We start from the raw sequence: 15,984 nt of genomic DNA, 5'->3' as shown, positions 1-15,984 counted from the left end.
ACTCCGCGCCGGGCGGGGAGAGGTTAAGTGCACCGCCGTGCGTGGCCCGCGCCGCGAGGGGGACGTGCCCAGACGTTGACGGGGGCGGGGAAAGCCCGGCGGCGGGGAGGCGGGAGCGCCGGAGCCCGGGAAGGGTGGGCGGGGTAGAGCTAGAGGCCTCTGAGCTGTGGGTTTTGTTTGTTTGTGTATCGGTTTCCATCTACGCCTGCGCAGTGGCCGCTTCGCCGCCCTGGGGCCCACCTCCTGCTCCACCCCCTTCCTTGGGTGGGCACCAAACCCACCCGCCCACCAACTCTGTAGGCCAATCAGAGCCAGCTGCGGTTTCGGAGCCCGAGGAGCGGCGGGGATTGGCTGCGGCCGGAGGAAGGGCTGGAATTCTATTTGGCGATTGAGCTGCTTTAGGAATCCAGCTGGAACCGGTCTGAAGCAGCGCAGGGGCTCCGTCTGGGGTTTCCAGCGCCTGGTGGTAGAGCAAGGCGCCGCTGGGCACCTCCTCGCTTGGGTTTCCTTCTTGCAGTTTATCGGCTCGTATAAAACTAGACCCTCTCATTATGGCGCACAAGACTGCATTCTTTATTCCTTCGTTTAACCAAATCTAGTCGGATGGCAGATATGACCAACGCTGGGCTGGGGGCCAAGGAGCCTGACCAAGGACCATCTGCACAATTGGTGCGGCCCAGTGCAAAATGAAAATGCAGAGGTTCTTGCTCAGAAATTATTAAGTACTGCAAGATAGACCGCAGTGAGCCGAGTGCCTGGCCCATCGAAGAGTGGCGCATTGTGGGACTGCTCAAGTTATAGCCCCTAAGGACAACCAAAAAACTGTTCAGCTCAGAGGGAGAAAGACAGGTAGTCTTTGAGGAAATTAGAGGAAAATGGGTAGAGGAATCCGGCGATGTGGCGCATTTCTAGATGGGGAGACAAGATGGAAAAAGTGGATAGGTCAATAGAAGAAGGTAAGAATGTTAGTAATTTGGACTTCATTCTATAGGCGGTAAGTAGTTAGCTTTTTGGAGGCTCTTAACTGGAAAGAAGTGAGTCCTGAAAACAGTAATGACTGCTTGGGACTGTTGAGTGGATTGGGAGGACAGAGGAGGAAAGAGACTTGGCCCTGTAGGAATAGTTACACATGGCCCTGGGTTGACTTAGTAGGAAGCGAAGTGGAGGAAAACGCTCTCATTGCAAAGGGAGAATCAAATGGCAGTCCACATTCTACCGTTCATCCCTCCTGCTCCTTACATCCACTTGCTTGGGCCCCATCTTGGCTTTTTTATAGTCCTAGCATTATCAGTAACTAGCCTGGGGACTTTGGGCAGGTCATTTCATCTTTCTGGGCCTCAGAGTCCTCATCTGTAAAAGGAGGGTGTTGAGCTAGAATGACACCAAGGTTCTATCCAGCCCAAATTGATCATGAATCTGCACTCTTCTTTTCAGCTAGCCACCACCACCAACATTCATTCACGGGTTCATTGAATATTTATGGAGTTCCTCCTGTGTGCCAGGTAGTGTATTAGAATAAGAAATAACACAATGAAGGCTGATGTCTACTTTTAGTACGTCACTGATCCCTTCTGGTCTGGAACTTTGCCTCACAGCAGGTGCTAATAGTGACTTGCAGTGGAAATTAAAGCCCATCTCTTACTTAACTTCTGTGGGGTGTGAGTTGCTCATGTATAACTTGAACCGTCTCAAGATCCTTTCTCTTCTCACTATTCCAACACCTTCTTACCGTGAAGATTTCCACAAAGAAACAGCATGAGCAAGAGTACGGAGCAATGAGGGGCGCCTGGGTGGCTCAGTGGGTTAAGCCTCTACCTTCGGCTCAGGTCATAATCTCAGGGTCCTGGGATGGAGCCTGGCATCAGGCTCTCTGCTCAGCGGGGAGCCTGCTTCCTCCTCTCTCTGCCTGCCTCTCTGCCTACTTGTGATCTCTGTCAAATAAATAAATAAAACCTTAAAAAAAAAGTATGGAGCAATGAAATAGCAGTTCTGAATTGCTAGAGAATTTAGAGGAAGGCAGGCTGCAGTGGGAAATAAGGCTAGGGAGGCAGATGAGGGGAAAGTCATGGAAAGTGTTACATCCATGCTTAGGAGTTTGGCTTTTATCCTGTATATGCTGTACTTGTATTTGAGACAAATAGATGATACCGAATTATACTATTTTCCTACTTTCATGAAAATATTGGGTCTTACTGATATAGAAATTTAAGGTTAAAATTAAATATAAAGGAATTTTTAAAAGAGTGTCAAAGCCACTTAGCTTTGACAGGCACACTTAGCTTTAACAGGAATTTCTTGGAAGAAACAAGCAGAGAATAAATACCTGAAAGATACTCGACCTTAGAAATTAGAAAAATACAAATTAAGGTAATTTCACTGAAATAGTCTTTTATATCCACTAGCTTGGCAGAAATTAGGAAGATTTGGTGAACTTGTAATTGTTTGAAAATGATTACATCGAGTCTTTATTAGGCTACATATTTGCCAGTTATTTCAGTAACTTCTCCAATGCCATAGTTTCCAAATATCATCTCAGAAACTTTAAATGTGTTCATGTATTCCACGGCAAGTCTGATATCAAAATCCTGCAGTACTGTGGGTGTGATTTGTCCATCACAAAACAAACAGAAGTACTTGCATTTGTGGATTTAATACGAGTTTCAAAACCCTCGAACTACTAAAACAATCCGTAATCTAACTGAGTCTCAAAAACTCAAACGGCACGTCTGATGTCAAAATCCTGCAGTACTGTGGGTGTGATTTGTCCATCACAAAACAAACAGAAGTGCTTGCATTTGTGGATTTAATACGAGTTTCAAAACCCTCGAACTACTAAAACAATCCGTAATCTAACTGAGTCTCAAAAACTCAAACCCATCTCTGGCACAGCTGATATACTTTTCTAGTGAGTGGGCTTACCCAACCACCTGGTAACCACATCTCAGGAAGCTTATTTTTCTCAACATGTTATGGGGAAAATTATATCATGGTGATATTCACAATTTGAGGATTTACAAAGGTTAAGAGATACCCTTCCAACCCATTTCACATACATTCTGACTCTAGGAAAGATACACATACCCCCCTTTTTTTAATGACATCCTCATATTCTAAGACTTGTACGGGATATTAATCATTGAGGTCAAAAGATTCCTGGCTTTGACAGTAATGGATGTAAAATAATATTTTAAGAGAGAACATTTTGATGGCCCATAATGAAGCTGAATAACTTAGTAGAGTCTAAAGTCCTGTTGAAAGAGAAGAATGGTCAGGTTATATGAATCTAAGATATATAATTAGATATAATATTAAATATATATCTAGTATATTTGGGAAATATTGAAGTAAATTTTGACCAAAAGCAGCTTCTATCAGAATCTAAGATGTATGCTTTGAAATCATCTCATAATTTATGAAAACGATTATCGTGTATGATGATCTCTTCACCTTACAGAAAGGTCGACATACGTAGAAAAGCCAAAAAGAGGAAGGTTAGATGAAGATACAGGACAAAGAGAAATTATAAGATGTTTTTACTTATCTCATCCCTCTAAAATATTACTAAATATTTGCATAAAGATTATAAGAAGGAATAGTAGAGTGGATAGAAATGGTTTGAAAATCATAAGCTAAATACCATGTTTCTGCTGTTGGTAACCATGTCATAATCAAGAAATTTTCACTTTTTCTCTCTGCCCTTCTGATACTCTATTTTTTATTCTGTTGCACTGGCATTAATGAGTAAATAAGTAATTGAAGTAGTCTAATTTTTTTTTTCTGCTTGGTATATGCAGTACAAGGAAAGTTAAAGTACAAGGAAAATTAAAGAAAGAAAGAATAAATTCAAATGATATTAAAATATCTGAAGCATTGAGAAAATACTGCTTTATCTCCACCCTAAAGTGAGCACAAGAATGTCAGGAAGATAAAGAAGATCTCTGTTCTCTGTTTCACTTTAACAATTTAGTGCAATGACAATGTTCCCATATCAGCTAAGATCTTATAGGAAAAGAGAACCAATTAATTTCTTCTCCAGATGTCTTCCTGTTTATTTCCACTTCTAAAGAAAATTTTCCACTGACTCTGATGTCTTCAGCATCAGAGGCATTTTTAGGAGTTAAAAAACCCAACCAACTTTAAACTTTTGCTTTCCCATTGTTGGGTTTTTTTGTTTTTGTTTTTGTTTTTGTTTTTTAAGATTTTATTTAGTTGACAGACAGAGATCACAAGCAGGCAGAGGCAGGCAGAGAGAGGAGGAAGCAGGCTCCCCGCCGAGCAGAGAGCCCGAAGCAGGGCTTGATTCCAGGACCCTGAGATCATGACCTGAGCTGAAGGCAGAGGCTTTAACCCGCTGAGCCACCCAGGCATCCCTTTCCCATTGTTTTTATTCTTCCTTTTATGCTAGAGCTATTCTTTGATTTTTTTTCCTTCTCTCTACCTTTTCTGTATTCCTCTCTCACATTAATTTTTCTTTTCCATTTCCTGAATCATTGCTTATTTTAGAAGGATGCTGTACTTCTTCTATAGTCACTATAATGAATGAGCCTCTCTCATTCATATGAATGAGCTAACTTCTACTAAGTTATAGGGAAAGAACAAAACTCTGAACAACTTATATACTAATGAAATTAGAGTCTAAAAGAGTTAATTAAACTTTCATATGCCAAACTATCAGACATTAGCTCAGATTTGACCATATCTATGTGTATGTATGTATGTATGTATGAATCTACCTATCTATATCTAAATAATTGCTTTTATTACTATGAGAGGTACTATAGCGAAATAATGTGACTTTAAAAAATGTGTAATCACATGTGTATATCCAAATGAATATTGTTCTTCAGAGTAGCATTTAGTGAAGATAGACCCATTATTCCAAATATGTTGTCATTGTTCAAAAAATTTTCAGAAAACATTTTGGAATTGTAAATCTTATTCCGTAGTTATGGACTGGATGTTTATGTTCTCCCCTAAATGTATATGTTGAAGCCCTAACCCCTAATATGATGGAATTTGGAGACGGGCTTTGGGGGGTAATTAGGGTTAGATAAATTTATGGGGGCAGGGCTCTCGTCTAATGGGATTAGTGCTCTTATGGGAAGAGACATTAGGGAGCTTGCTCTCTCCCTGCCTGTGCTCCCACGAGGCAATGATAGCAGCCTACAACCAAGAGCAGAGGCCTCAGGATAAGCCTATTGTGTTAACCCTTTGATCTTCAACTTCTCAGCCTCTAGAACTGCGAGAAATTTATATTGTTGAAGCTGCACAGTGTAGTATTTCGTTATGGCACCCTGAGAAAACTAAGATGCTTCTAACAAGGGAATATTTAGAAATCATGATCAAAATTCATTTTGAAGTCATAGGGTGATCAAACTGGATTGAAAAATGAAATATGGCTAGAAGCCCTAATTTTGGTAACTCAGAAAGTGTCTCTGAGACAAATCTCAAAAGAGGAGCATCAGAACTTTGTTGCACAACTGTTGAAATTACTACAGTCCACCACAGTAACAGCATTTAAGAACAAATTTCATTTGGGTATAGTGAATATATTTGTTTTTTTTTAAAGGTCTCTATACAGCTATACCCATTAGACTATTAATGACAATTTAATTACATAAAGCAAAGAACAAGTTAACATAGTTTACTTTTTATATACTTACTGTTTTGTTACATAGTTAATATATTTTGTTCATCCCTTCCACAACTATTGGATGCTGGACTGTTGTCAAGCATATACAAGGTGCAATGAATACAAGTCCAAGAACAATACTGTATTTAAAGGAGTTGATACCATGAATATATAATCTTAATGTATTAGTAAATCTAAAGGTTACATGAAAATACACATTTCCCAGAAGAGAAACATGGCTTAATGAAATGTTAGCATGCAGTTATACTGTTTTGGAAGAAATGACTAGAAATCTTGTAAAATATTTGTTTTATGACCAGACAATGTATGACTGAAAAACATTTTAGTTAAACATTTATCAAATCCAGCAATTTACTTTAACTATTATATCCACCAATGTGATGAATAGTCCAAATTAGTTATCAAATCCTATTCTAAATTAGCTTCTTCAAAAATGATAAATTTTGAACTTCCAAAGTCCGTGTATTTCTTCAATTCTATCATTTTCTCCACAATAAACAAAATGTAAAATCTTGCAATTACTAAACTATATAAGAGAAAAATCTTAATTGCAACAAATTATCTTTCATGAACTTTGCTATAAAAACTCTTCAAGGAATTAATAGGATCTTCTCATTTTGTTAGGATGGCTTAGTATTTTCAGTATTTTCAGTATTTTTGTAGATGTTGTCACGTTTATGGTAGATGGCGCTCATGAACAGGCAACTGACTGTCTGTGAGTCCACCTAGAAGGATCTGTGATATAAATTCAAAATATTATAAAATGTTATATTCGGATTACATTTAATATTGAACACAACTGAACATGAATATGCATGACGATGCTTACTATGAGGAAATGCGATATATAGAATATACATTTTATATGTAACATTTGGAAATGTTACTAATTTTAAACGTGACATTTCAGATAATTAAACCTTTCCTTAATTCATGGGCAACAAAGTTTTTAAAAATAGACTTTCTATTGCTTTCCTAACAGTTTAGCATTTGTATGTAACACCTCCTGGAGAAAATACCAAGTGGAAAAAGAAAATGGCAGAGGAAGGATGGGCTCCTATGATTGACATTTACTTTGCATTATTTCCATTGTTTCTCATTTTGTACAAAGAGAGTTGAATAGTCCTCTTTCCTAAAATGGAATATAATAAAATATAGATTTCCTAAGTGTGACTTTTGTTGATGAGAAAATTTTGCCATTTAATCCTATTTCAAATTAACATTTTTGATGGATACCAATTAATTTTCCAATAGACCCCATTTTATTATTGACAATATAAGCATTATAAAAGATAATTTTATGTATACATCTCACACACTCTAAAGAATAAGAAACCATTTGTTTAATAGTGACAAGAAAAATCATATTCACTTAGTTGTCTGGCTCACGAGTCAAGCAGTTTATATTCTTGGGCTGCATATTCTGTGCCTTTTTCTTCTTGACTACATTCATAGGATTAGGCAAAGGAAGATATTTCATCAAGTTTAGCACATGTCCCGTAGTAGATTCTTAAACTATGTATGATTAAGTTACCTTTAAGATTTAAAATGATTAAAAGTTGGAAAAATGTTAACACACATTTTTGTAAGGATGTTACTCGGTTCTTTGTAGAGCAGAATTCAGGCCTAAATGAAACTATTACTGAACGTACTTGGCACCATTTATATAGCAAAGCAGGTCTTATTATTTCCTTGACCATATTTCTCTCCAAAAATAATAATAAATTTTTGTTTTAAATCTATCATCAGGACAAGCACTGAAACCTAAAAATCTACTAACAACGGGTTCCAATTTAACCTTGCTCAATTCATGAATCTTGACCCAATAAAAAAATAGTACCACTTGCCCTAGGCAAAAAAAAGTCATTGAGAATAAAACAGTCAAATTCCAAAAAGGAGACAAATAGGAGTCTCAGTATTTCAAGTCAGATCTGTCTGGTGGGCTTCACTGTAATGTGCTTTTACCTTTATGATGTATTTATGATTTCTTTTATTATGGTCAATAATAGGAAAATGAGAACAAGTGATGAGAAATATGAATAAATGGGTTAGTTTCAGTGTAAGTCTTCAATGTAAGACTTTATGGCATTTTTATTAAATCTATGTGCAGATGACATATGGGCATCACAGTGAAGAGGACTTTTGGCAAAATCCTAATGAAGGCCATACACAGAAGACAACGATTTCCAAACCCATTCCTCTGATCCAAAGAGCTAGGACTCTAATTCCCATCCACTTTAAATAGATAAGCTCCGCTTTACAAAAATCTAGTTCATGTGTTAGGATTGTGCAGAAGATTTCTTTCTTAAACCGCTGACCTAAGAAAAGAAAAGTTATTTACCTGATCTATTTTTAGTGACTTGGAGGAAATCATCCTCATCCTCATCACAGCTCTCGCAGTTTAATTGTTGCAGGATTGTTTCTGACTGGCTTTCAGCTTGATTTACATCTTTCTGCTTATTGAAGCTCCGAAGGGCAAGGAGCCGGTGATGTATTGCTGCGTACAGGCATCCTGTGTCTTTGGCGCTGGCCTGCGTGAGGAAAATTAAGTTGTTAAGAATATAAATATGGGCACCTGGATGGTTCAGTCAGTTTAAGCAGCCAATTCTTGATTTCAGTTCGGGTCATGATCTCAGGGTCTTGAGATCAAGCCCCATGTCAGGCTTCACACGCTCAGTGTGAGTCTGCTTGAGAGTCTCTCTCCCCTTCTCCCTCTGCCCTCCTCTTGCCTCCGCCAAATAAAGAAAATAAAATCTTAAGAGTATAAATAACTGGGGCACCTGGGTGGCTCAGTGGGTTAAGCCTCTGCCTTTGGCTCAGGTCCTGATCTCAGGGTTCTAGGATCGAGTCCCGCATTGGGTTCTCTGCACAGTGGGGAGTCTGCTTCGCCACCACCCCCCACCTGCCTCTCTGCCTACTTGTGATCTCTGTCTGTCGAATAAATAAAGAAAAATCTTTTTTAAAAAAAGTATAAATAACTTACTAATAGCCACATTTTAGAGATTTTTAATCTTTCACTATTAACAAGGAAGGGATCATACGGCATAAATCTAGACTATAAATAACCCTAAAAATTAAAGAGCAAAAAGCCACTCAACTTGAAGCAAATTGAATCTGAAAGTGAATAATCTTATAACAGGTCCCAATTTGTGCATTTTAAACTGAGAAATGAAATTCTGTGATTTAAAATTTCTTTTTTTAAGATTTTATTTATTTATTTATTTATTTATTTATTTAACAGAAACAGCGAGAGAGGGAACACAAGCAGGGGAGTGGGAGAGAGAAGTAGGGTTCCAGCTGAGCAGGGAGCCTGATGCAGGGCTCTATCCCAGGACCCTGGGATCACACCCCTAGCCAAAGGCAGATGCTTAATAACTGAGCCACCCAGGCACCCCGTGATTTAAAATTTCCATTTGAATTTAAGACTATCCTTTCTCCACTGTTTTACACTGTAGAAAAGTGTAGGGTGGATGAAAAAAGACCGCCTTTCCTTTACATAACCATGTTTAGACATTCCGTGCAAGCCTCCCAGCTCAGTGGGAAAACAGCTCATTAGAGCAGTCTATAATATTGCATCATAGAAATTCAGTGTGCCGTCCATTGGGCCACAGAGCCACCCTTACGATACTGTATTAGAAATACATCAGAAGTCTTTGCTCTCAGTATTTTCTATGCTGTTTTTATTGATGCGATTAATATAAAAAAATGATGGTAACGGTAACATTGGTATAACAGTTATGGTTACTACATTCTTTCTTTTTCAATCCTTACAATAAAACCATGAGTGGATTATTTATTTCACTTCTATTAGCAAAAGCACCCAGCACAAGTATTCAGTATATACTCATTTCCCACTTCCCCCTACAGATGAGGAGATTATGGCTCAGAAAGTTACAATGACTTGTGTGAGTGTATATAGCTAGTCAGCAAATGACTGGGCTTGAATGCCAGATCTTTGCCATCAGTGTTCTTTTTAGGTGACATGGCAGTGGTTTGCATTTTTTTTTTTTTATCTTTTCACAATTTCAAAGAGAATCTAGGTAAATTTTTCTCTTTGCTAATCCTCCAGAAAGCTGTCTTACTTTTCAAAACCAAGAAATTGAGGGTTGAACAAACTACATGCCAACTTTTTGGAAGAAGGGTTAAAATTATATTTTTTCATTTGAATGTTCTTAAGTTTCCTTAATTACTTTGGGGGGAAATAACTAAAAGTTAAATAGAATATTTTGTTTCTCATATTGTACTAAATATTATATAGTAAATGTTGAGAAAATAATTATTGACTCTTGACTGATTTCATTTTTTACATTATATGCAAAGGTGTAAGTTTTTCTTAGTAAGCTAGTAAATATTGAAAGAGTATTTGCAATTGAAATATAAATACTACTCTGTCACCTTGACTTTCTAACATTAAAATTTAAATATGTTTTCCACTAGTTAACATATTGCCTTTTGCCAAATTCATTCAGAAATATTCATTCAAGAAATTCAGAACAAGAAATTAAAAATAAAATCACAATGATATATTTTTTGAATAACAAATTTTCAGTGTTTAAAAGAATTATAATTCCCAGGAAGTACCATAAGAAAATGCTGGTGAGAATGAAAATTGATTCAGTTTTTCTGAAGAGAAATTTGTCAAGACAAGTCAAGAGGCGCCTGGATGGCTCAATGGGTTAAGCCTCTGCCTTCGGCTCAGGTCATGATCTCAGGGTCCTGGGATCGAGCCCCACGTCAGGCTCTCTGCTCAGCAGGGAGCTTGCTTCCCCCTCTCTCTGCCTGCTGCTCTGCCTACTTGTGATTTCTCTCTCTGTCAAATAAATAAATAAAATCTTAAAAATAAATAAATAAGTGTCTTTAAAAAAAAAAAAAGACAAGTCAAAACCTTATCCCAAGAAAATTAACATGTATGTACACAGAGAATTCCTCACAACTTTCTTGCAGAATTTATAATAACAAAAGACAGTAAATTACCTAAGTATTAATAAAGTAGAATTAGTGGAAATAAATTAGGGTGCATAATAGAATTCTTTTCACCTGTTAAAGATTTCTTAAAGACTGAACTATTTAATGACATGAAAACACTCATTTTCATTCATGAGTAAAAAGGTTACATACGTATACTTCATAATCAAATATTAACATTCTTATCTATTCAACCACTTTATAAAGTATATTACTATTATCTTTATTTGGCAGATGAGTAAAATCAAGTTCAGAGATCTAAATAACCTACCTGCAGATCATACAGTTTGTACAATACATACATAGGTATGCACACACATATATGCTAAAATATAAGACAAAAATGTTACTAGCGACCATCCCTTGGAAAGGAAATTGGGGTGATTTTTATTTGCATATAGTTTGCTTATCTGTAGCAGATATCCTACAATTTACGGAGTCAGTGTGGGACAGATATTGAACAGCACAATTCCATCTTAGCTATTGGTCTCAGTCACAGTATTAGCAACAAGCAGGCTGCTTTACTTGCTCAAAGTCAGGGGACCCAGCCCGGCAGAGTACCAGGGATTGTCTCCCTAAATGGATGAACAGCGTTTGGACATGCTCTTACTCTAACATCTTAATACTCAGCATCACTTACACCTAAGAGTACCCTTACTGGTAGTTAATAAAACCTTTGGTTTTTCATCACTGGGTACTTGGCAACTTTCCCCCCACCCCCCCACCGGCCGCCAGTACTATATGGGAGCTAATTTACTTCTACTGTTACCCTCTGCCTGGGTCACATGAGTACTCAGTCTTCGCCAGTATTCTGGGTCTCTGCCTATGTATGAAACCTAGCCTTTTTTCTGGTCTGATTCCTGCCAGCTCTCTCTCTTTTGTGCCTGGATCTTGTATTTGAGGTCAAGCATTCCTACTGCCAGGAAAAGCTAAGGCTGTGCTCCCATCCTGTTACCTTGGAGACTCACTCATGTCCAGAATGGGAATTTGCTCTTGGACTGTTGTGTTTTTTTTTTTTTTTAAACTTACTAGCCCTGTGTTTTTCCATTTCTCACTGGTTCCTTTCTAGTGATTGCAAAGCCTTCTCAGTTTCAGCATTCAGTATAAGCACTGGGCTATGTATTCCCCCGGACTCCTAGGAGCCCATCTTGACAACAGTCCCTTTGGTAGCTTTTTAAGATTGTTGATATAATTTCAATGGTAAAGAAAAATGTGGAGGTTTGAAGCAATGTCTCAGGACATATACCAACTGATTACCGTAGATTTTGGTGTCGAGCTATAAATTTCATATAAAATTTAAAACATATTAAACTGTAAACAACCAAAATCAGTGGCTGAGGTTTATTTGTTTTTTGCCAGTGGTACAGGTTACAATGAAATTAAACAAATTAGCAATTGCAGAGACCTAGAAATGTAGTAGAGTAATTCTCTAACACTGAACTTTGTTACTTACCTGAATTAAAAACACTTTGATGCTATAGTCTTCTAAATCAGTAGCTGTTATTCGCAAATTTTTGTGGTTCGCTCTTTGGATCTCCATTTGAGCCCAGAGTTTGCTATTGAGAATCAGCCTCAGGCTGCCTTGATTGCGCATAACTAAAATGGGAAGGTAAATATATAAGACTACAGAACAGTCGATTCCTTGACCCTCCTGGGGAATGTGCCATTTTTGAAAGCAAAGTCAATCATTACAGTTGTTTTTCAGACTGTATTTTCACTATGAAGTTGTAATTTGGCTTGATTATAAGTTGGTTTTCCAACCGAGCTTTATTATGTTGGAGGACTATGTTTAGCTTAAAAGCTGGAATTTATTTTTTTACTTTAGTATTAAAAAATGATGAAAATTTTAGAACTCCTTTGAGGACCTAGTGGTCTGAAGAATATTTATCCAAAAATTGTTTACAATGAAGAAAACTGGGCTTTAGGCATTCAAAAAATGGAAGTAGCGAAATAAATGATGACATGGCTATTCAAGATAATATTATGAATCCATTAAGAATTGGGAAGAAAGAGAATTACTGATGTGGAAAGGTGATCATGATATACCATATGAAAGGTAAAATCAAGGTACCCAGCAACGTAAACACCACACATTACAAATTTTGGCAGGCAGTAGAAAGAGTGGCGTGGGACAAGAGTAGAAAACAACTAGCATCCTGCCTTGGGAATAATGCTTGGTTGGGTTATTTGGAAACCTGTTTACCAGTTATAGAACTGAAGACCTGGTTCCTATTCTTTTAGTCTGAATTCTGTTCCTTACTGGGTTCTGAGCTCGGTATCTGAAGCTCAGTAAACATCCATATATGTGAATCCAACTTCTACCAACGGTCCCCTCCACAGCTTTGACTTCCCAGTGTTGACCAGGAAACCTACCCACCCTGCCCAGGGTGCCCACTTTCAGTTTGGGCCTCTGAACAAAGCCCAGTGTGTCTTTTCAGATGCCAAAAACTTTCTGAGTGTTTCAGTTTGACCAACTCCAGATTCTCACCATTGCTCTGGATGTCAGTAACCACACACCTTTATTTCCTGGGAAACTGGCCCTTTATCTCAAGCCACACGCCCTATGTAGAATGCCAAGAAGAAATGCCAGGGCAAATATTCTCTTTTGAAAAACTATTTTTCCTTCAAAACTAATGTCATCACACACCTTTAAGTCACACGGAGATTACGGTTGAGGTGTGTGCTGGGCTTGCTCAGAGCTGCTGAGGTGCATTATCTCAGGGAATTCTCCCAGTTGCTCCCATTAGTCATGGAGTACGAGTCTCCCCCTTGGAAACTGATGTAACTAGGGCGGGGAGAGATTAAGTACCTTGTCCAAGGTCACTAGTTAGTCAGTGATAGAGGCAGAACCAGAGCCTGCTCCAAACACGAAGGGGCTATAGCACATTAGAAACAACATTGTTTTCAACAGTCTGATTTGTTGACTCTGATAACACATCTCCAGAAGATGATGTGTATCTATTGGCAATTTTACTCTGAGAAAGAGTGGGTGGCTTTACAAAACAATTCCTTACTTAGTCTTGACTGGAATGTTCCACAGTCACTGCTTGCTGTGTCATTCAGCCTCAAAGCTCCTCTGCCCCTTTCAGTCCAGGACTGTGTTGTTTTGTTGAATATAAAAAGCTTGCAGTTGATCTAAAGGACAATTTTTTAAAATGTCAAATATATTAAAAAAATTTTTTTTCAAAGTGATTTCTTTCCTATGCTATAACACTTTTCCTTGTCTGACTTTACCAGAATAACTTCTGTTAATGATTTGTAAACCAGCTTTAAAAATTTATTTAACTTTTAAAACATGCAATTTTTGAATAGTTCAAACATCAAAAAGCAAAAAGATGTACAAAATGGAAAGTCCTTCCCAGCCCTACTTCTCCATCTGTCAGTTTCCACCCCCTGCAACAGGTGATCGCTGTTGCTGGTATTTTGTTTATCTTTCTAGAGATATTTGCATGTACGTACATGCCAATACGTATGTCCCTTATTTTTTCTGTAAATGGCAGAATGCCATACCTATTTTCTGCATCACTTAACAATATATTTATGTGTACCAACTTTTAAATGAAATTTAATGTTATTTGAGCTATGTAACTTAACGTGAAAGTAAAGGAATAGTGAAACTATTTGCATGTTTAAAAATTTTTGAGGAACACAGCATCAAAACTAGATGTGATACCCCAGAGTACCATACCATAATTTAATGCTTACCAAAATTATTACTGTGTATAAGAATCACCGAGATGACTTGTTAAAAATACAGCCTGCCAGGGCCTCAACAGCTAGCAATTACTTCACTTAATCTCGGTTTAATCTGATCTGAGAGTTAGGCTTAGAAGCACACTTGTACCATCAAATGTATCAGTAAATCATTGGAGGAGAGAAATGGAAAGATTTGGGGGGTAAATGCAGATGGAGAAAGAGAAAGGGAAACCTGCACCTTGTTGAGAAACGATTATGTCATAGTAATTACATTTCCTCTGCCTTGGCTGATCCCTAGGGCAATTAACATTCAAATCCTATGTATAATACTGGATACCACATCTGTGAAAGTCTTGCTTTATATGAAATCCAAAACTTATATAGAAGAACTTTTCAAGGACAAACAGAATTTTTTTAATTATCTTGAACTGAAATCTATTCATCTTATCATTTAAAAATGTCCAGGGTAAGGAGAACTTTTAAATCATAGGATGATAGCACTGATTATAAAAGTAGGCATGAGAAGTATAAAACATAGGTCTGAAGTTGTTTTAAGACAAGGTGCCTGGCTGTCTTCTTTCTAACAGACGAACGTGAATGCTTTTAAACCCAACCATCCAAATTCCTGAAAATTACATATACTAACGTACGAATACAACAAAATGTTGGCTTCGTCTTTGGAAGCCTCTCACGTTTTTATTGAAGCAGCTCTGTCTTCAGGAAAATGACACTTCTGCCTTTATTTGTAAAGGTGTTCCTGCTTATAGAAATTGGCTTCATGTATACACGTGCTGGCAGAAAGAGCACCGGGTGATATACAGACCTTTAATACATTATGCTCTGCTTCTTCCCCTGTTACAACATCAATTTTCTCTAGCAAGCATTTGGGAGACGGTGTAGAAGAGAAAGCAGCAGCTGATTCAATTAAGGATATATTTTTAACAGAGTCTATGCCTAAGAAAAAAAGAGGGAGAAAAGACACATAAAAGACCCCATTTTCTCTACAAGCTCTTCATTGTCCCCATGAATATACATGTCTGTCCCCTTAGCTTTTTATAACAATGAGTGTTTCCCAGGGCGCCTGGGTGGCTTAGTCTGTTGAATGTCTGCCTTCAGCTCAGGTCATGATCTCGGGGTCCTGGGATCGAACTCCACATGAGGCTCCTTGATCAGGGGGAGCCTGCTTCTCCCTCTCTCTCTGCCCCGCCCCCCCCGCCATGCTTGTGTGTGCTCTCCATCTCTATCTCAAATAAATAAACGAAATCTTTAAAAAAAAAAAAATTGAGTGTTTCCCAAAAGTGAAACTACCCGAGTTTAGATACATCTCTTTAATTTCTCATAGCCTCAAGTAAAAAAAAAAAATCTAAGCTTATGTATCATACAACCATATCTGTATGCTTTAATTTTTTACCCAAAAGTTTTAAAGCACTGCATTATTGTTTTTGTATTTTATAGATATTAAACAAATGACATAGGAAAACAGGAAACACACTAATTGAATCAATTTTTTTTTTAACAAATGAAATAATTCTTACTTGAATTTGGAGAGTTGGCAGGAAATTCTAGAGTGGATGTGAAGGGTTTTTCCTTAGTGTATGAGTCATTTTCAAGTTGAGGGTGGGTGAGATGTTGAGTATCCTAAATGAGGGAAAAAAATACATACTGAAAAA

General features: G+C 37.7%; 1 protein-coding gene across 2 annotated transcripts in view; it reads right to left on the bottom strand.

Moving 5' to 3' along the window:
* Nucleotides 1-5,511: 5,511 nt before the first annotated feature.
* Nucleotides 5,512-15,984, bottom strand: part of RANBP3L (RAN binding protein 3 like) — a 45,913-nt gene continuing 35,440 nt past the window's right edge. For both annotated transcript variants that reach the window (XM_080803950.1, XM_080803949.1), the window contains 6 exons: nt 15,850-15,952; nt 15,138-15,268; nt 13,633-13,753; nt 12,072-12,214; nt 7,995-8,184; nt 5,512-6,388 (listed from right to left, as the gene is read on the bottom strand). In XM_080803950.1, the coding sequence (XP_080660076.1) occupies nt 6,345-6,388; nt 7,995-8,184; nt 12,072-12,214; nt 13,633-13,753; nt 15,138-15,268; nt 15,850-15,952 (732 nt within the window). In that variant the 3' untranslated portion in view covers nt 5,512-6,344. The remainder of the gene's footprint in view (nt 6,389-7,994; nt 8,185-12,071; nt 12,215-13,632; nt 13,754-15,137; nt 15,269-15,849; nt 15,953-15,984) is intronic.

The sequence above is a fragment of the Martes martes genome (assembly GCF_963455335.1).
Source record: "Martes martes genome assembly, chromosome: 5".
Lineage (NCBI taxonomy): Eukaryota > Metazoa > Chordata > Mammalia > Carnivora > Mustelidae > Martes > Martes martes.
The sequence above is the reverse complement of the archived record's forward strand: the minus strand, read 5'-3'. Positions and strand labels throughout refer to the sequence as shown.